Source organism: Melopsittacus undulatus, chromosome 11, assembly GCF_012275295.1.
Source record: "Melopsittacus undulatus isolate bMelUnd1 chromosome 11, bMelUnd1.mat.Z, whole genome shotgun sequence".
Lineage (NCBI taxonomy): Eukaryota > Metazoa > Chordata > Aves > Psittaciformes > Psittaculidae > Melopsittacus > Melopsittacus undulatus.
The window spans coordinates 20,492,662-20,513,553 of NC_047537.1; the positions used below are offsets into that span (position 1 = coordinate 20,492,662).

Below are 20,892 nucleotides of genomic sequence, written 5' to 3' on the forward strand. Positions count from 1 at the left end.
TTATTCTCTATGTTTCAAACTTTCCTGTATGGCATCTGCTTTCTTGTCTTGATGGACCAGGAGGTACTTCTATGGTCAGTTCTACCACAGAACAGAAGTGAAGGTACTTTCAGGAGAGAGTTTACTTTTGTAAAGAAACTTTAGTGCTGGAATTCTATAAACATTGGTGATGCTTTTGATTTGACACTGAGTGCAGATATGGGTTGGCTCTTAACCCATTGACTAGATCAGGCGGCCTGATACAAGTGTAAGCTAAAGACTATTAACACTATACCACAATTTTTTCCCTCATAAAGTGAAAGAGAACATGGAACAGGGACCTGGAAGTACTTCACCTTTCTATGTTTCTGGTTTTCTTCTTGTAAGTTAGGCTTAATAATCCTTTGCAGATACTTATATGACATGCGGAAAAGCAAACTTAGAACCAACAAACACTGTCTATTCCATGTGTTTGCTTTAGGATTAGCTCAGTATTACTGAAGTAGGCCTAGAAGCTACTATTTAAACTTACTAGTTATCTAACTCATGACTGAATATAAGTAGGTGGGAGTTCTTGTGTTTCAGAGAAATACTCACATCTGCTTTCACTGGGTGAAAGTTGCCATAATCGGGTTTGGCAGGAACTTTTCACTGTGCAAGGAAAAACAGAGCCAGGATTTCGCCTAACGACATTAACTTCAGCAGAGATATGCAAATTGAGATCTATGTATTGTGAGTATTATGAATGAAGTACACAATAGCAGCCTGATGATACATTTTTACCCTGCCAGATTTAATCTGTGATTTCATCTTGACAGCAGGGGAAAGCAAGCCTTTGATGCTTTGAGATTTAAATTATTTCCTTGGAGTCATCTAGGAGAGCTCTCGTACTGGAAGGAAAGTATACTAGAAGGACTGTTGATCTGTTTCAGTCTATCAGATGCAGCAGTAATTACCTTATATATACACATAAAACTGCATTTTATTTTGCTACCAGTCCTCAGGCTCTTAGTGCAACTGCAGTGAGGAGCTCTGAAAGTTACTTTGTTCCTTTCATAACTAATTCTATTGCCATTGCAGATCGTAACAGTCATGTAAGAGCCATCAAGACATTTTTCATGTTGTTTTGCAGGTATCATATGTTTACCATCTGATTGTACAAGATACCCGATACCAAGGCAGAAGTTATAAAGGCACACAGACAGAAAAGGAATGGCTGGATACATGTGCCTGACCTGGCAGAATTATGAAGGAAAGGGAAAAGTTGTGCAGAGAAACTACAAAATGGTAAAGACTGCTCCATAGTCCTTCCCAGCTGCTGATCCTAGAAAGTCCTCTGACACTTCCTCAGTACTTCACCATAATAAGCTTCACTTCCAGGGATTTTTGTATGGGAGACTAAGGTAACAAAATCATCTGAAAATGGATTTGCATCAAGCTTTTATTATGAAACAATACATGAAACAGTCATCAGGCAATTAAACATAGATCAGTGTTGCATAAATGTTATGTCTTCATATAATACTGTTATTTAACCTAGAAAACTGTAATTAAGGGTTCCTCCAAAGTTAGGGAGCTGGCTGCCTTTTCATGGTTATATCTTCAATTTTCTATGAACCTCTCCTTAAGTTTCTTCTGCTTCAGACAGTCTGAAGCTGTACCCTTAAAAAGCATACTCTGGCACTAATCAGTGATTTATTCTTGCCCATACTTCAGAATCCTCTAGTGGTTTGGCTTGGAAGGGATCTTTAAGCTCATCCAGTTTCACCCCCCTGCCACAGGCAGGGACCCCTTCCACTGGAGCAGCTTGCTTCAAGCTGTGTCCAACCTGGCCTTGAACACTGCCAAGGATGGGGCAGCCACAGCTCCTCTGGGCACCCTGTGCTAGCGCCTCAGCACCCTCCCAGGGAAGAGCTTCTGCCTAAGAACTCATCTCAGTCTCCCCTCTGTCAGGTTAAAGCCATTCCCCTTGTCCTGTCCCTACAGGCCCCTGTAAAGGTTCCCTCTCCTCTGGACTCGCTTCAACGGGTCTTTGTTCTGATGTTGGGGGCTCAACAGCTGAACATCATACTCCAAGTGGCATAGTAGGGGAGATCCTTGATTTATTTATTCATATATGCAATCTTTACTGGTAGAAAATATATAGTGGTCTATAGCATAAAACTTCCATTTACAGCTGGAAGTTTTGCTCTATCACTAGGATTGCACTGTATTACATAGGTTCAGCTCTACAATGAGCACGTAGCCAATGCAGGAATAATTTTTTCCTCCTTAACATAACCATGGTGTATATCCTCTTCAGTGGCCATAAAGAGATCTGTGGAAAGAAAGAGATCTGCAGAGAAAAAAGAAAATATCATTTAAAAACATAACTAATGTTACTGACCTTGCTAATAACAGAAAGGGCTTCAAATCATTTAAGCACTTCTCTAAGATGAATCCTACACAATCGCCTGTGAGCAGCTATAGCAAAGGATTCCAACAGCCAGCAAGCCAGCTTTCAGTTGTGCCTCAGCTGGAAGATGTTTTGAAATCTGCCAACTTGCCTCCTAGGGGTAAGGTTTGGGAATTTTGGGGTTTTGTTTTTAAATAAGTTTCAGACCTTTGGCTTATTGTGGATTAACAGAGCTCCATTGAAGTCTAGCACAGCATCAAAGGCATTTAGATGGGTACAGATACAAATAAATAGAATCTTGAGCAGACAAACTTTCTGTCTTTGAAACAGATTAGCCCTGACAGACACTGTCTCTGTTTTACTTGGTTTTGAAAGTATGGAGCTAAACCTGCAGCTTGCATGTTACAAGGTTAATTGTAAGTGATAGGGTGTCACTGTTATGATGATGATTCACATTTATCCCAGTTGACAAACTTCATGTCTGTTTGCAGAATGACAGAAGGAAGGTTCATCCTGTTGTGTTTATAGATGTAAGTATATCTTCTTTTTTGGCACCATTTTGGCTGTTGGGTAATTGGAAGAGTTTACTTGTATCTTACACTCCTTACCTCAATGCATCCCATTTTTTTAATGTAGTGATAAGCTGATGCTCCATGTGAAACACACAAGGAAAAAGGATGACCATATCACAAACCAGTGTGTGCATGGAGTACTACTGGAATGTGTCATTTTGCCACTGATTGGCTTGTTAGTAGTGCCTGGTTTCTGAGCTGTGCTTTGGAACATATTTTCCCATTAAATTCTATGATGCATGTGATAAACAGAGGCAATAAAGCAAATGATGGTGTCTATTACACTGATGTTGAAAACCATGCACAGAACTAATAATCCATGCAAGCTCTGTGAGAATGTTCCATGTTAATGTTTGCCAGAACGTGTACTAAATAGTGAATTCCATTTAAAAAGTCAGCAGCCAGCAAATTATTTCAGCTGAGATACTGCAGAACAGGCTCAGCTCTTAGCAGGTCAGACTGCATCTTACATATCCTGCCACAGTCCTCCAGAGAGTTAAGTGAGCAAGTCCAAGACTTAAACAGAGGAGTTGGAAAAGGAGCACAGACAGGAAAGAAACAGGAGCAGTCTGAAGCAACATTAGTAAGAATGTTTTGTGGTCACCAACTTAGATCCATGTAGCACAGAAATTGATAGGCACATGTTTTAGTAGCAGCAACAGACTGCAGTGACACAGTTGGTGCCAAGGACACTTGTGTTCCCTGCCACTAATCTGTTTCCAGACACCTTTTAGCACAAGGTACTTCCTCCAGCCACTGATTATTCTCTCCTCTACCTGCTTGTGGCTCTGGCCTTTATTACAAAGAAAGAAACAGGCACTGTAAAAGAAATCTACCTACCATTTGTGGGGTAGGCAAGACCATTAGATTGGATGCACCAGATCCCTGTTGCAGTGTGGGAGGCAATGTGGATTCAACCAGTGTTCAAGGAATTGTTCTTCTGATCTCTGCTCCAGGCGCTGGAGGTAAAGCATGTACTCCTGTTGGAAGATAAGAAAAGGTAATCTAATTACGTGATCACTCATGTCTAATGTTGGGCCAATGAACCTTACATATGAGCAAGTAATTTACCCCTTAAAATTATCAAATACAGTGCAATGGTGATGCCAGTCAGCTTCCCCACCCTAGCAGTACTTACTGAATGACATCAGGAAAAGTGTTGAGCAAGAATTTTACAGTATTCATAAATTAGGGATTCTGCATACACATTTCTTATTTGCATAGAGACACAGAAGCTTCTGTTGGTCCTGAGGCTACAGAAGGATTCTCACAGATAGGTCTGTTGTAGCCTCTTTTGAAAAGAGATTCCTGCTGATTAAAAACCATGAACGCCTGACAGGATCATATGGCAGTACACCAAAGGGTTCTAGTTAGTGGCGTGCATCAGTGCTGACTGGTCTTTGTATGAGCCATAAAATAATGTGCATTTCCCATACTAAATCATAGGGGGGTTCGTGTAAGCAAAGAGTTACCAAACTGAGGTGGGCTGTGTACCAAAAACCAGATCTGCATCAGAACAAAGCTCTGTGAATACTGGGTACAGGTTTTCATACACATCATCCCCCCCCCTGCTTTGCACAGTAGGTGTTGCAGGATTGGAAGCTGTAGTGTAAACCCTTTGCACTGGCCAAGTATTCCTGCTGTGATCCAGCCCTTTGTGCTGACCAGAGGGTTGGTACACTGGGGGGCCAGCAGGAAGCATTAGTATCCTGCTTTTTAATGTGCTTTCTCTCCTGGCAGCACAGGGAGACTTGGCTCAAATCCTTCTGTAAGGCCATGGTACAAATTTGTGGAGAACAGAGCTATATAACTGATAGGATGCTGCAGGATTAAAAGCAGAGTCTCCGTCAAAATAAGATTAAAACATGCTGATAAGATAAATGACACTTTAAAAATGATCAGAAATGGCAGATCTTGCTGTCTGTAACTGAACAGGCGTTTTGAGTTGGAACAGCACTTGGAAGGCAAACAGTGTCACAAAGAATTGCAAATTAAATTCCCCAACTCAGCATGATCTGGCCTAGTACAAACAGCTTCTGCTTAAAATAGATGATCAGAGGTGGGTTCATCCCAGCATTCATTTCATTCTGCTACAAAGAATCCATACAAAATCAGGTTTTCTCCTAGAGGCAGGGGTACAGCTATGCACAGGGATAGAGGAGCTGTGCACCTTCATTCACAAGGGAAAATCCCTGAGTTCCTCATGAAGGGGGAGGATAGGTTTTCAATAAGTAGATATTTGCTTTTATACTGAAAACCTCGACAATTAGTGAGGAAAACAAATACTCTTCTCTTTGTGTTTTCTTACAGAAAGGCAGCATTGCTGTATAGGGAGAACATCTTTAAAAAGGACATAAAAAGAGGGTTGGAATGTCTCAAAAAGCATTTGCTGCTGATCGTGGTAGGATGGAAGTGGTGAGGACAGAGCAGCAGAGGACACTGATCAAACACTTTTCTAGCCCTAGCTCCCTTTACTCCCCACCTAGAATCATGGAACCACAGAATATGGAAGGGAAATTGGAAGGGACTCATAAGGGTCATCAAGTCCAACTCCCTCCTCCTCACGGGGCTACCTAAAACTAAACCATAGACTAAGAGTGTTGTGTGGTTTTGGCTCTGTTATACAGTCTTCATTGCACAAGATTGTTAACCAGCACGATGTGATATCCTTGTGACAGCTTGGAGTTGCTGTGGCCATCACACTTGACAAAGAAGCGTGTGCATCAGGAGTGGCACATGGCCAGGTAGATCCTTTTTGGCTGGTGTACAATAACCACTGGAAAGAGAAGCCCACGAGCCATCTCCACAACCCTGGCACACACTGAGCTCAGTCCTGCAAGGTATGTAGCACTCCTCATGTCCTACAGAGTTCAGAAGTGTTCACCTTGCTAAACTGAGCCCCAAACGTGTATTCGTCACACATGCACCATCTATTGTGAGTTTTCTCGCTTCTGTGGGTTTTGCCTCTTCAGGACCGTGTCATTTGAGCACAGTTTATTTACTTTGGAATGAAATAGGCAGTAATTTTAAAATACCTTAAGTACCTCTTGAGAAGTGCAGAATTATATGTTACATCTTGTCAAAGCAAGTAAAACAGAAGGTTCTTTAATTCTTTTTCTTTTCTTGTAATATGGTTTAGAAATAAATACAAATATTTCATGCAATACCAATGTTGCTGCCCTGAGCTAGCAACTGAAAACTCCTACCATATAACAAACCATCCTATCTGTAGCATCCATAAATAAGTGAAAGAAGTGATTTTAAAAGCTAGCTGAGAATTACCTCAATCTCCACACCGACCACTGACACCTACATCTCCTTTCTGCCTTGAGTGCAGAATGTGCTGTAAGCAGAAGACATTTCCTGTTATTCAGCTCTTCAGAAACAACCTGATGAAATCCACATTTCTATAAATGAAAAGCCACTTTCTTCTCCATAATTTAATTGACATTTTTGAACCGTGATAAATAATTTCCACATTCTGCAAGCATACATTTCCTCAGCAACATTCAGCACTTGCAGAATGCTGCTGAACAGTAATTGAAAGAATGTAAAAGGGGGTTTTAATATTTCACAGAAAAACTCAGCTGCTTAAAAGGGTGATATTCATAAGATACTGCCTGGAATTAAATCTCTATAAATCTAATACTAAGCACAAATGTTTTGGGGCTTTTGGTGTTGTGGGGGTTTTAGTTAATGTAATTTAAAACTGAAAGTCATAAATCACCCTCATTGGCTCATCAGGGAAACCGGCTTTTCTCGGGCTGGCTCCACGGCGAGTTCTCAGAATCTGTTTGGCATCTTTTCCAGCCAAAACTGGGGAAGTGTCTGAAGACAGAAGAACAGAAATTAGCTCTGAAATTCCCAAAAAGTTAACATTTTATCTGTCAGTTGTAAATCGAAGTGTCTCCAAACCTGATTTGTGTCTATATACAAAGTGTTCTTTCATTACAGCCCCTTCCCAGGGGATATTGCATTCCAGGAGATACGAGTGGAATTTTAAGCCATTTTTATACTTGTGCTTTCTCTAATTCTACCTGTATGAAGCAACCCCTACCTATTTGTGTTACTCTCTAAAATGAGAGAATATAGGAGCACCATCTAATCACTGGTGTTAGTGATTCCAATTCTTTGTTCTTTTCTGTGCTGCTTTGCTGTTTAGGACTATATTCAAAGTAATGAGTTAGCCTTTTGTTACAAAGGAGAGCTTGCACTGAACATTTTGCTTGCAGAACCTTGGGCAAATAATATTAAAGTAGTAAGCTGGGAAAATGAAACTTTTTGGTTCTACAAGAAATTAATGCAAAACATCAAATACAATAGCATGATTGTTAAAAATCAAATCATGGAAAGCCTGCAATATAAAGATAGGTGTTAAAAATGAAATATGAAGATACTAAAATGCAAGATTGAGGAACTAATACTGTTATGACATGCTCTGCCACGCTACATACACACACAGGTTTGTTCTATATAAACTCCTACCTGTAAAAGTGATCATCAGGATCAAAAAGGAGACAAACACAAGAAACGTCTTCATTTTGGTTCTGCTTTCTCTCAGCCTGATCCAAAATGAGTAGTGCTGACTGAGGCATCAGCCTATTTGAAGTAGCTACGTCAGTCACAAGTGTTTGTTTATGCTTTGACTAATCTGAGTGATAGCATAATTCTGAAGACATCTGGCCTGAGGTTTTGAATTAGGCTATTATCTGCTCACACGTTCTCAGCATAACTCTGTTCCCCAGGGACAGAAAATAGAAGACCCTTTTTTCACCTCAGGCCTCAGAGTTACACTGGATAGTTTATATTTGTGAAACCAAACCACATCACTTTGCAGTCAGCATAGAAGCAATGGGTTTGGGTGCCTAAGGTGAGCAATTGCTCTTCAGAAGAAACAATTCCCCATTACTCAATGTTAAAGGCAGTTGCAGAGGGACCCCTTTCTCAGAAATTGTCTCGAACTGCAGCTCAGAAATGCATATTAATGGGGTTTAACTCTAGCAAAGGCAAATTATCACTGCTGGAAAACACAGCAGAGAGGTTTTTATTACTGAGTTAATAGAACCATGCAAATGAAAACTCCCAGAATTCTTCTTTTTTCAGGACAAGGTAGTACAAAACATGACCATAAGAAACAGGATTGTAAACAGTGTGAAGTAAGAATGTAGGATAAGAAATGTTGTTGCAAGCAGCTAGTTTCTGCCTTGAGAAATATGGCAGAGGTCCTCTTCCAAGGAGCGCTGTGCTGGACATACAGCATCACCAATCTGTGGGAAAAGAAGTAAGTGTCCCTTTGAATCTAGGGTATGAAACAGGGAGTCAAAATCCATCTGTGGCTCACACAAGGGACATGAGTGATTAACATTCCCCTTTGGAGAGGACATGTAGCACATCCCTGTATCTCCTGCACCTCAGGGGTTCACTGGGGCTTGCCAGCCCTCCTCTTTGGAGCCTCTTTATTTCCTGAGGAGTGGTGTGTATTCCCAGTGCCACCAAGTCTGCACAAGTCAGGGGGACCTGTGGCCAAGAGTATGGGTCTCAATGAGACACAGAAAGGTTCGGGAAGTCCAGTGGCAGATCAGAGCAAGGCTGGTGCGTGCCCCTCAGGCAGACACCTTGGGGTGTGCTCAGCAGCGTACCCACTGGTGTGCCAGCTCCTTAGCTAGCCAGGCTGCATTAGCACAGCTCCTCACACTGATCTTTACCGTTTATAAAGGTCTGACAGAAACTGAGTGTGCTGTAGGTGTGAGGGCTCATCAGAGCGACAGCAGTGATGGCTTGGGCCATGCTCTGCTCTCGTGAGACCTCACTTGGAGTATTGTGTGCAGTTCTGGTGTCCTCAACATAAAAAGGACATGAAACTGTTCGAAGAAGTTCAGAGGAGGCCACGAGGATGATCAGGGACTGGAGCACCTCCCATATGAAGACAGGCTGAGAAAGTTGGGGCTGTTCAGCCTGGAGAAGAGAAGGCTGCGTGGAGAACTCATAGCAGCCTTCCAGTATCTGAAGGGGGCCTACAGGGATGCTGGGGAAGGACTCTTCATTAGGGACTGTAGTGACAGGACAAGGGGTAATGGGTTGAAACTTAAACAGCAGAGGTTTAGATTGGATATAAGGAAGAAACTCTTTACTGTTAGGGTGGTGAGGTACTGGAATGGGTTGCCCAGGGAGGTTGTGAATGCTCCATCCCTGGCAGTGTTCAGGGCCAGGTTGGATGAAGCCTTGGGTGATATGGTTTAGTGTGAGGTGTCCCTGCCCATGGCAGGGGGTTGGAACTAGATGATCTTGAGGTCCTTTCTGACCCTAACTATTCTATGAGTCTATGATTCTATGCTGGATTTAGGGCATCCCATGATGGGATTTTCCTTGGAAACCAGAGTGTTGTTAAGCTGTGGCACGCTGGCATTTTCCAGCGTGTGTTTTCAGATCCCAACAGCCTAAAACCCAAACAATGTTGTATCTCATGTGTGGATGGATGTGATTGCTCAAGGTGCTGCGTTCAGAGTACGAAACCTGTCGTTTGTAATAGCAGCAGCTCTTTGTTTTGAGAGCTGCCACCGTGTGCCGTGTGAGCACAGAGCGGAGTCAGGGGGAGCGCTCCTGGCCGGGCCCCAGCACCGGCTCTGCAGCGGGGGCTGCCCCGAGCCCCGGCCCGCCGGGCTCCGCCATGCTGCGGCTGGAGCCGTGCGCGCTGCGCCGCGGTGACGCCCGTCTCCTGGCAACCGCCACTTCCCCTTCCGCCGCCCTGCGCATCCCCGCGGCCGCCGCTCGCCTCCTGCTCGGCTCGGGGGGACCCGGCGGGGGCTGCGGGGAGCGGGTGTGCGAGGGGCCGGGGCCTCGGGGCGCTGCCGGGCTCCTTACCCCGAGCCCCCGCAGAGCGGCCGTGGTGCGGTCGGGGCAGCCGGGGCCCTGCGGCCGCTCCCTCCTGCCGGCCGGGAGGAGGCCGGTGCCGGCCGGCATTGCCCTAGGTCCGGGCGGGCACCGGGATCCTGTGGCCGGTAGGTCGGGAGGCCTCTCGTGGGGCAGAGAGGTGCTTGGCCCTAGTCGGGGTTAAAACATGTTTGATGAGGCTGTGCGTTGGCTGCTTGGACTAGGGGCCCGTTGCCGGGCTGGCCCTGCCGTCTGTCCGCTCGCTGTGAGGGGTTAGGCCGGCGAGGCTGAGCTGCCGAGGGATGGAAGGGACGGGGAGCAGGAGCAGCACTTCCTCCTCGGTCGTCACAGCCCACGGCTTGGTGTTCTGGACACTGTGCTCCGTGCTGCTGCCGGTGCTCATCACCCTGTGGTGCAGCTTCCAGCGGTCCCGGCGGCAGATGTTGATCCGAGATATCTCTTGGAAGAGCAAGCATGACTGGCGCTACACGGACCTCTTCGGGCAGCCTTCCTACTGCTGCGTGTGTGCTCAGCACATCCTCCAGGGCGCTTTCTGCAACTGCTGCGGCCTGCGGATCAACGAAGGCTGCCTCAAGAAGGCTGAGCAGCTCTTCCACTGCAAGGAGATCATGATGAGCAGCAGCGGAGCCCGCAGCTCCATGCCACACCACTGGATCCGAGGCAACGTCCCGCTCTGCAGCTGCTGTATGGTCTGCAGGCTGCAGTGTGGCACACTGCCCAAGCTCTGCGACTACAGGTACTGCAGGGGAATTTGACTTCGTATGAGTAAGTACGATGCCAGATTGGAGCATGTTACCCCAAGGGGATCCTGCAGGAGTCAGGTGTAAAACCCTGTTAAGCAACTTCAAAGAACCTAAAATTAAAATGGATGCTTGTGGGTAGTTGGAATCAAAGATTAAGAGTGTGGCATTATATCTCCTGTCTGCTTGCTCTCTTAATTGCATTGCTCCAGACTGATGTGCTATCTACTCTATAATTACATTTAAAAGGTCCAGGGGAGTGTATTTTAGGGGATGACCTGAAGAAGGTTCTGATGCCCTTGTCATTTGTGTAGTGGGTGTCCTGAGCAATTTGGGTGGCACAGCTCTCAGTTCAGAGGCATCTGCTCAGTCTATCTGGAACAACCATCTTAAAGCTACTGAAGCTCATTTCTAATGATACCCCAAAAGAAAGCCAATGGGAAATTTTAAGAGCTTCTGTAATACAATCTGTTGTTAAAGTTTGTGGTGAGAGTCTTACAAAATTCAAGGAGCCATTAATGGGCTTGCAAAGTTGTCAGCATGACACATACAGGCATGTTACACCAAAATACAGTGCTAGTGACCTAGGTCCTGGGTACAGCGTAAGTGTTACTTCAGGCTTCTCGAAAGATGTCATCTTTCTGGCATATATTCTGCCAGCTTTTGCTTTGTGTCTGTGTAATGCTGTCAGATTGCTTGGTAAGTAAGCAGAAAATGAGCCCACTATTGGAAGCAAAACCTTGAGAGAGTGCATAGCAGAGGAGGGAAGGAGAGGGGTTTGAAGGCGAAGGGGGAAGGAATAAAGAGGGAAAGAAGTCATGGTACAGGGCAAGTATCATTCTGCTCTGGTGTGCTGGATTAGTCAGGAGGACTCCAAAAATAGCTTTCACAGCTGCTTAAACCAAGGCTTTGGATGTAGCAAATGAGGATTAACATTCTGCAGAGGCTGGTGGTGGGTATTGCAGCATTTCCTCTTGTTCTGGCCCCTTTTCCAGGATAGCTTTTAGAATGCGTAAAAAGCAGAGCAGTTTTGCATAACAAAATCCAATCCCAGCAGCCTTGTATCACTGTGTAACCTTTTAGGTTTAAAGGGTTATTCTACATCTTACGAAATTTATTAATGAATGTTACTTGTAACACTGTTAGTTTGAACTCTGATGTTTCGTCTGTGCTCTTTTGAGGACGGATAGAGTTCAGTTTCTCTTTCAGATAGAGTTCAGTTTCTCTTTCAGTGTAACTGTTAGTATTGCAGACAATGCAGAAGGATGTTTATAGCACCTAGGTTTGGAATGAAAAAGAATAGAGTTAATTTTAAGCTATTGGGTTTGGGTTTTTTTCCTCAGAATTCAAATGCTTTTCTAAACTTTCAAGCACAATGGCCTAGTTATGTCAGTTTCTGTAGCCAGTGTGCTTAAAACACTACTTCCAGTGGTGCATGTAAACATAAGCACTTTTCAGAGTATCTAAAGTAAATGAGCAGTATCCATGTGCCTGTTGCTTGAGGCTTTCTTTTCCATGGCTTTTGGTCTCTATTCCAGATGTGTGTGGTGCCAGCACACTGTCCATGATGAATGCCTGGTGGATTATATAAAGACACAGGAGTGTACATTTGGAAAATTCAGAGACTTAATTATTCCACCATACTATTTGTCTACAATCAAACAGATGCGTAAAGAGAAAAGAACTGATTATGAAAAGGTAAAGGTCTGCTGCTGCTGCTTGGGATTTAATGTATTTTTAGGAACCCTTAACAAACAAGCAAAAAAAACCCTTACACACATTCAAACTTGAACTCAGAACATAGGTTAATCACTCTCAGGTGGATGTTTCAATACATATGAAGTACTTGCAGTGTTAATTCTCAAGTGTCTGTCATTTTACATGAAGCATGAGCATGCATTTGGATTTTGTGACTCCAAAACAACACTGAGATTTGGGTACCTTGCTTGAATGCTTTGTGATTTTCCTGCTACTGGGTTCCAAACATTGTAGTATTTGTTGTCCTAGGCACTGCAGGACAGAAACCTTCAACCTTTATGTTTCTGTTTTGGCTGCCTCAGTAACTTCCTCATTGCCACACTTGCAGGGAACAGGTTTTGGAGCAAGGCTGTAAACGTTTCCAAATATGCAGTGGTTTTGTGTCTAACTGACTTCTACCCTTTGCAGGTAGCACCTTACTGCAGAAAACACTGGATGCCAGTAATTGTACTGGCCAATACTCGCAGTGGAAACAACATGGGTGAAACTTTGCTAGGAGAATTTAAACTTCTGCTGAACCCTATTCAGGTATTTACAGTGAAAAGCCACTATAATAAAAGAAGTTTAAAGTAGAACATGGCTTTGCTTACACAATGGTATGGATCTTGTGGAGGATCAGTAAAGGAAACAAATTCACGCAGTTTGTTCTTTTAGAAAGAACAGCTTTATAAGAGAGAAACCAAAAGTGCAGAGGCTCCTCCCACCCCAGGTTTGTTACGGTTCTAATACCAGTCCAGGTTTTTATGTCTAGCAATAGATGCAGTAATTCTGTTAATGATGAGTGTTTGGCTCTTGAAACTCTGTGCAACTGTTAGAAAATGAAACTTTCAGATCTTAATCTGAAACCTGTATTTGTTTAAATCCTCACTTATGCAAGTGTCAGTGTTTACAATTGCTGCTTTATGCTGTTGCTTTCCTTTAAAATCCATGGGGGTGGACCAGGATGTTGACGTAAGGCAGTTAGTTGTACCGTGGATATCCTGGCTGCACTTCCTTTGAAGTTCAAAACGCAGCCTTGGAATACAGGCTAGTAGAAATCGCTATGTGTGTGTTTAAGTGTATTACAATCAGGCTTTAAAGAATAAACCTCTTTGTGTGCTGGGTATCTAAAAATAACCTTTATCTGAAGTCTTTCATCTCTACAGAATTCATCATAATGCCTCTAGATAGAGACTTTCCTTATGACACTGTCAGCTCAGTTTATCAATGGCATTTATTTCCAGTGAAGCAGCTGGGGGTGTTTTGTGGATTTGGGAAACGAAATCCTGCTCATAGAAGTCAAGACAGCTTATAATGTAATACTGTAAATGTAGAATCTTTGTTTTGCATTAGAATGAACTGCTTGAAATTGTTGATCTGCAAGGCAAATAGTGAGTTGTGATTTGTAAACTCAGGGAACTCCTTATTTTCTTCTCTTCTAGGTTTTTGATCTAAGCAAAATCACACCTGCTAAAGCCCTCCAACTTTGTACCTTGCTGCCTTGCAACGCTGTCAGGGTTCTTGTCTGTGGTGGGGATGGCACAGTAGGCTGGGTCCTGGATGCCATTGATGAAATGAAGATAAAGGTATCGTGGTTTAAGTTAAAAGATGTTTTATGGAGAAATGCGTTTTGGAGCTGCTGAAGTACTGCACCTGATCTCTTAACCTCCATTTATTGTTTTCATTTTACTGAATAAGCCTAGAGAGAAATATTTGCAGAATTGCTTATTCATACCATTTCCCTTGTAGTTCAGGAAAACTATGAAAGCTTTAGGTTTTAAATGATATTTCAAGTTGTTCTATTCTGTGAAAGAAGGAAAGAACAAGCTGCAGAATATTTTATGTGTTGTTCTTTCCTCTTTGTCTAAACAGATTTGCTGTAAATGGCATTGCTGTTAATGTGCTCTGACCAGCCATTTTTCCCAGTGAACTCAATCTTTTATAATAACCTCATAATGTTGCTGGCTACAATGGTTATATTGCCAGTGCATGAATGAGTGCAGTCATTTGCTTCTTCTCCTTATCATATATTCTAAAGAGCCTATCAGAGCTGTCAGTCTGCAGCCTGCTGTAGGCTAACACCACGTAGAGAAGGAAAATTAAGCTGCACATTTACTGTTGATTTGAAATGGAAGATATTACAGTTTACAGGGCTACTTAGAACTATTGAGAAAATAAAAAATGAAGAATTATTAGGGCTTTAGTGCTTTACCTGTAAACTTTTTCTCCAGTCATAAAAGAAAGTTTCTCCTCTTATATAAATGTGGATTTTGTTGGTGATTTGGGGTATTTTGCTGTGCAATTCCCCCTTGTCCTGTCCCTATAGGCCCTTGTGAAAGTCCCTCTCCACATATCTGGAAAAACCTGTTATTGCTTATGTGCAGTAACAGTAACTTACCATGGCTGCAGCAAGTCAGCAGCAGCAAGTCAGGAAATCAGATGCCAAGTTCAGAGCTCCTTCTAGATCTAAAGCATCATCTTTGTGAAGGAATATTCTGTTCAGTATTAATAACACATTGTTCCCATATTTTGTTTGTATTCTCTTCTCACAATGTTTTACCATTTCCTTCTGCATTATCTCTACAATAAGTACCTAAATGTGCCATCTGCTATTACTAACTGCTGCCAGCTCTATTGCTCTGCACTATGTAACAACCTGCTGTGAAGATTAATGATATTTATCTAACCTGAACATTTGGGGATAAAAGGGAGAAAATGAGTGCTGAAGGAGGAGCTAATATGCAGTGGTTTTGTATCCTAGGGGCAAGAACGTTATATTCCACAAGTTGCAATTTTACCTCTGGGAACAGGTAATGACCTGTCTAATACACTGGGCTGGGGTGCAGGTTATGCTGGAGAAGTCCCTCTAGAACAAATCTTACAAAATGTCATGGAGGCAGATGGAGTCAAACTAGACAGGTAAGTAACAGTGGGAATATAAGTTCTATAGAACCAAATACTACCGTAGCTCTGCTGATACCCAGTTGCAGCAGTATATGTAAAGAAACAAGTATTGCTGGAGGGAACTGCAAAATAACTGAGGTCCAAAATTAGTCTGGTTTTAGTTGTTCTACAAGGCTTAACTTTTTTGTAATTTTAACTAAATTTGAATCTTTTGATTTGATCCCAATATAGATATGATATTCCTAATTACAGCTTTGATGCTAAGTGAGAACAGTCTGTCATGGGTCTAAGTAATGCTGTTGTTTTTCAGATGGAAGGTTCAAGTAACTAACAAAGGGTACTACAACTTAAGGAAACCAAAGGTATGGTTTGCAAGTATAAATATGGTTTCTGTGGAATACCTCGCTGTTTATACTTATTTTTTTTGTTATCCATTTTCCACTAAACACTGACTCTTAATCCTGATAATGATATTTAATAAGACCATAACTACAAGTTCTGTCTTACAGGTATTCACAATGAACAACTACTTCTCTATAGGACCTGATGCTCTCATGGCTTTAAATTTTCATGCTCATCGTGAGAAGACTCCCTCTCTGTTTTCCAGCAGAATTATTAACAAGGTCTGTTTGGGGAAGTGATGTTTTACTCCTTGTAGTTGTTAACTTCAGGCTATTTTTTGCTTTACATTGCTTTTCGCCCCTACTTCCTTTCATGCCATTTTAGAGTCTGAGCTCGCTTTTCCTGGGGAGGGGATCCCATGGGTAAAACATACTTCCAGCCCACTCACAAGTGTTCTCTCTTGCCTCTGCTTTCTTGCTTACAGAATATACTGTTCAATTTTTGTTTAGAATATGTCATTTGCTCAGAAACTCAATGGATTAAAGACATTGCCTATTTCCTTTTAATGTGGAAAGCAAGTTTCTTATGCAAGTTGTAGCCTCTCTCATGAAGAGAGCTTAGTTGAAGGATATGCAGATATGTTATGTATTAATATTAGATAAGGTTTGCAGAATAACAACTACTCATGAATATTTTCTAGTCTGGGTATGATTTGTCTTTTTCTAACAGCATTTTCTGTTCTCCCTGTTTTGGGGTGCTTTTTTACAGGCAGTTTATTTTTTCTATGGAACCAAAGACTGCTTAGTACAAGAATGTAAAGATCTTAACAAAAAGGTTGAGGTAAGTTTTTTAACTTGCTTATCCTCTGGACAATTGGTGAAGTGTCAAAACTTTCCTTGTGAAAGAAAAGGGGGAAAGCTTTGCAGCTTATGTCTGTATGATACTTGTGGGAGAATGGCTTTGGACTTGGGGTATTTTTGCAGATAGACAGAACACTGACATATTTAATGGAATTCCTGTCTTTGAGCTTGCTGAAAATCCCTATTTATTTTCTGACCTTGACTCAGTTCTGGGAGTTCAAGTACTGACACTCAGATAAAATTTGCCTTACACCAGAGATTTACATAAGTGAGAGTTCCTTTTTCTGTTCTCTGTTAACAGAAATCTATTAAAGCTTAGGATATCTTGTGAAATCAGAAGTCATTTTTTTGTAGTATGAGAAGAAAACATGTTCTGTTTGTACAGGACCAGTTTTTCTTCAAGTGGAAGCCTCTTAGATGCATAAAGAGAATAACCAACTTATATTGAAGTGCTGGATTTGATCCACAATAATAAACTTCTGTTTGTCTTTTAAAGCTAGAGTTGGATGGTGAGAGAATTGAGTTGCCCAATTTGGAAGGCATCATTTTTCTGAATATTGGATACTGGGGAGGTGGCTGCAGGCTCTGGGAAGGAGTGGGTGATGAACCTTACCCCTTGGCAAGGTACACAGTGCATCTTCTTTTTATTTTTGCCTTTAATGGCTCTTCTAGTGCAAGCAGTTCTCTCTCCTAGGCTGTGCTTATGTAGTCAGGCTTGTCTGAAAGTCAGAAGGATTCCTTGTGGAAGCAGGTTATCCAGGATTTATTATTTTCTTCATGTTAGAGATTTGGACTAAGTGCATCCCACACATGAAGGTGTTTTTAAGACCTTCTCAAAATGTCTTGCATGATTAAGTAATAACATTGAAGAGGCTATTGAAATAAAGGTAGCCTTCAAAAAGTAGCAGATACATCCATTTGAGAATATGAAAGAACATGTCTTAATAGAGGTTGAAATAAAAAGTAAAAACGAAGCAAGCTAAAAATTTGACTGCCATGCTTGAGTAAGTTGGCTGGAGCAATACTATAAAGGGGAAAAGCTGGGCACATTGGTTATTACCTCTTCCTTCTTCAGAAGCCATATATAAATACAATTCAGAGTTTAGATACAAGACCACATAATCATTAGGGTTGTCAGGGACCTCTGGAGATCAACCAGTCTGACCTCTCTGCCAAGGCAAGGCCTCCTAGAGCATGTTACACATGTCCAGGTGGATTTTGAATGTCTCTAGAGAGGACGATTCCATGATCCTGGATTTCTAAAAAGTATCTGGGCAAGGTGCTTTGCCAAAATCTAAAAAATTAGGCCATTAGAAGCTTTTCCTGTAGTATAATAACTGGATGAAAAGACAGAAAATTGTACACATTTATGGAAGAGAAATACACTGTAGGCCTTAAATGTGCATCATGGGGCTTAAGTCATACATCCATAGTCTCCAGAAGTTAGCTGGGGTGTACCAGCTGGTGTATTGCTCCATACTTGTGTTTCTGTATGACTTCCCTTGCTGCCCAGTGGGATTTCTTCAGTGCTGGCCAGCACAAATAGTTTAAACTTACTTGTAGAATAACATGTCTATAGGAATAGCCATAAAAGGACTCTGTAATATTTGGACAAGTATTCTAGGGCTCATGAGCATCAGTAAAAGAGTCTCCTTTCTCAATTCATAGACACGATGATGGGCTTCTGGAGGTTGTTGGTGTTCATGGTTCCTTCCACTGTGCCCAGATTCAGGTGAAGCTAGCAAATCCTGTTCGCCTGGGGCAGGCACATACAGTGAGGGTAAGTGGTGGTGATGAATCTGTTTCCCCTAGCTTACTGTTTTTTAATACACAGTATCAGCATGTTGTTGTTGTTGTAAAAGGGATCTTCAGAGCTCCTCTGAACAGCTGTGGTTGTGTGTTCTTCTATTTAATGCTAGCTGATCTTGAAGAGTTCAAAGATGCCAATGCAGGTGGATGGAGAGCCATGGGCTCAGGGGCCCTGCACTGTTACCATAACTCATAAGACACATGCACTGATGCTGTATCACTCGGATGAACAAACAGATGACGATACTTCCAGCAGTTCTGAGGAGGACCACATGAGAGAACCGGTGAATGAAGAAGATACATAGATTTTGTGGAACTTAACAGAATACAGCAATGAACTTCAGCTCCTTTAAGAACACTGAGAACATCTATTTAGATTAAAGTTTGTGTCCTAAGGTTCATTTAATTTCATTTTGATGTGTGTTACTCGTGAATGAACTAGTGCTGAGGAAGAAGCCATTCATGAAAACATCCACAGCTGAATGACCACAACTGTTTTGCCTTTTAGATTGGTGGTAATGCCCAGCCTTTCTAGCTGGAGAAGTTAATGGCAGGAAAGAGACATACCTCAGCCCTCCCTTGCTGCGGAATCAGATCTTCTGCTCATACAGTCTCGTGTGCAGAATGTTTGATACCCCTGGAAAGGGGAACAGCTGGAGTTTGGCCTGTTCCACCTGCCCTTTTCCCCAGAACAGAAAGTCAGACCGAGCAGGGTGTGAGCTGGTTTTCTGACAACAGCCACCTCCTGGCTGCTGTCTCTTCTTGGGAGCAACACAAACACTTTTTCATGCACCTGCTTGTGCAGTGTGTATCTAATAGGCTTGACTGGGAGAGCAGAGGATCTGGGAGCTCTTGGGAAGGTGGTTAGCAAGAAAGATGCTTTTGGACCAAAGGTTTCTGGAAGTGTTGTGTTAGCAAATGACCTTTTTCTGTGGTTTTATAAGCCATAGATAGGATACTTCTGAGGTCCCAAGTAGCCAAGGTACAACTTCAAATAATTGTACCATGACTTGCACTGAATGATCCTGTGACTGACTCTGCTTCAGTACAGTGAAAAACTAATTCTAGTTCTTGTAAATAGCAACGTTGTAGTTATTGAGGAGGCTTTTTGGAGGAAAACTTGGACAAAGGAGCTGTCTCTTTTTAGCTGTTTAGAGGAAGGGTTTAGAGGAACAATGATTAGCAAATGTGTGTATTGGTCATCTTGGGTTTCTTAAAGATCTTGCTTCATAATTACCTGAAAACGATCAGTAGCAAGCCAGTCTGTTAACTGTTTCAGTTTTAAGTGTGGCAAAGTTTGCAGAAGTCAGCAAGTTCTGGTGTTCACGTGTATAAGTTGGGGAAAAAACCGTGGAAGCATTTGTCTTCTGGCTGGCTCTTAGGAGGGTCAGAGTTCCCATGTGGGACCTGAAACTTCATTTCCCGTATGAATATATAGTGAGAAAAAGATTGGTGATCTGTACTGATAGTACAGGTGAAGAACGCATGCAAAATACATGGAAACTGTCACTTTGGTGTATCTGAAGCTTCTCAGGTTAAAAGCTTCTCAGGTGAACACATCTTCATGGTTAACAGAAGTAAAAACCTGCTTCCTTTTTTCTTTTCTGTTGTAGGTATTTTAAGCCTGCAGCAGGTGAGAGCTATGAGCTGAGGTTTAAACTTTGTCTCTAAGTAATTCACTTAAGTCCAGTTGAGTTACCGAAGGTGATCTTCCAAGTAGGAAGAGAATTTATGCTGAATGTATACTTTTATAAGCCAAGATGGTAAGAAGAGATGAGAGCTTTGGTCTAAACTTCGAATGTTGCTGCTTTTGTCCAAACTCCTCCATTATTTTGGTGGTTGTGTCTTTTTTCCTCACCCTTTTTTCCTTCTCCTAAATCAAAGTGATACCATTGGGTAAAGTAGGCTGTGTTTCTAGGTTTTGTAAATTGAAACTGTTTTTCAGCAATTGTAAAATGACATTTGCATTAATGGTGAATGAACTATTTATATTTTTAAATAATTTATTGAAACCTTGGCAAAGTCAGTATTTTTAAAACCTTCAATTGTAATCCTCTTTGGAGAGCATTTTTAACTTAATGGTATTTGTTGTAGAAAGTGTATGTACTAGATCTTAAATACTACTGATTGTCAGTGAATTTATAGCTGTCTGAAAATGTGATTAGAGTGTAATGAACTGTAAAGCAGAAGCCATGTGTAAATTCCACATTCATTAGCTTTATACACTGCAACTTAATTATTGTGTGTAAATATGGCAAACAAATGAATAGTAAAAACTGTAAAAAGCGTTTAAAATACCCAAAAGTATACTATGTTAGAGAAATCCACTACCCTCTTTTTTTGGTTATGAGCTTCAATTTGTATTAGCTTCAAAGCTCTCACTAAGTTATTATTTTTATATATATATATATAACCATCAGCATCCTAAAACTAGTGAAGTTCTGTGCTATGGTTCTTACCTGTTGTTTACAAGCAAATGCCAGGTCTCTGGAAAAGCAGAGTATGTGCTATGAAACACAGTATTTTCTCAAGGGAAATTACATCACTGGCTACTTAATCTCAGCTGTTCATAATCAGTTTAAAGAGTTACCTGAAGTTGATCAGGTGATTGTGCAAATTGTTTTATAGCCTAAGAACCTTTAACTGCTCAAAAACTTCACTCT

At 41.9% G+C, this 20,892-nt stretch overlaps 2 protein-coding genes across 3 annotated transcripts; one reads left to right on the plus strand and one right to left on the minus strand.

Annotated features, from left to right (window-relative positions):
- Window positions 1-3,809: 3,809 nt before the first annotated feature.
- On the minus strand, window positions 3,810-7,486 carry C11H17orf67 (chromosome 11 C17orf67 homolog). The gene is made up of 3 exons (XM_005146154.2): window positions 7,432-7,486; window positions 6,674-6,774; window positions 3,810-3,926 (listed from the first exon to the last, which is right to left on the minus strand). The coding sequence occupies exons 1-3, from the start codon at window positions 7,484-7,486 to the stop codon at window positions 3,810-3,812; spliced, it is 273 nt and encodes a 90-aa protein (XP_005146211.2).
- A 2,362-nt stretch (window positions 7,487-9,848) lies between these two features.
- DGKE (diacylglycerol kinase epsilon) lies at window positions 9,849-20,551 on the plus strand. Of its 2 annotated transcripts, none has more exons than XM_005146191.3 (11): window positions 9,849-10,573; window positions 12,116-12,275; window positions 12,744-12,863; window positions 13,757-13,900; window positions 15,076-15,233; window positions 15,529-15,580; window positions 15,728-15,841; window positions 16,329-16,400; window positions 16,917-17,044; window positions 18,089-18,200; window positions 18,340-20,551. In XM_005146191.3, exons 1-11 carry the CDS (start codon window positions 10,119-10,121, stop codon window positions 18,532-18,534), a joined length of 1,710 nt encoding a protein of 569 aa, XP_005146248.2. In that variant the 5' UTR covers window positions 9,849-10,118; the 3' UTR covers window positions 18,535-20,551. The 2 variants fall into 2 exon arrangements, with proteins under 2 accessions (XP_005146248.2, XP_030902229.2); XM_031046369.2 differs by having other exon boundaries at window positions 18,283-18,423.
- The last annotated feature ends 341 nt before the right edge of the window (window positions 20,552-20,892 follow it).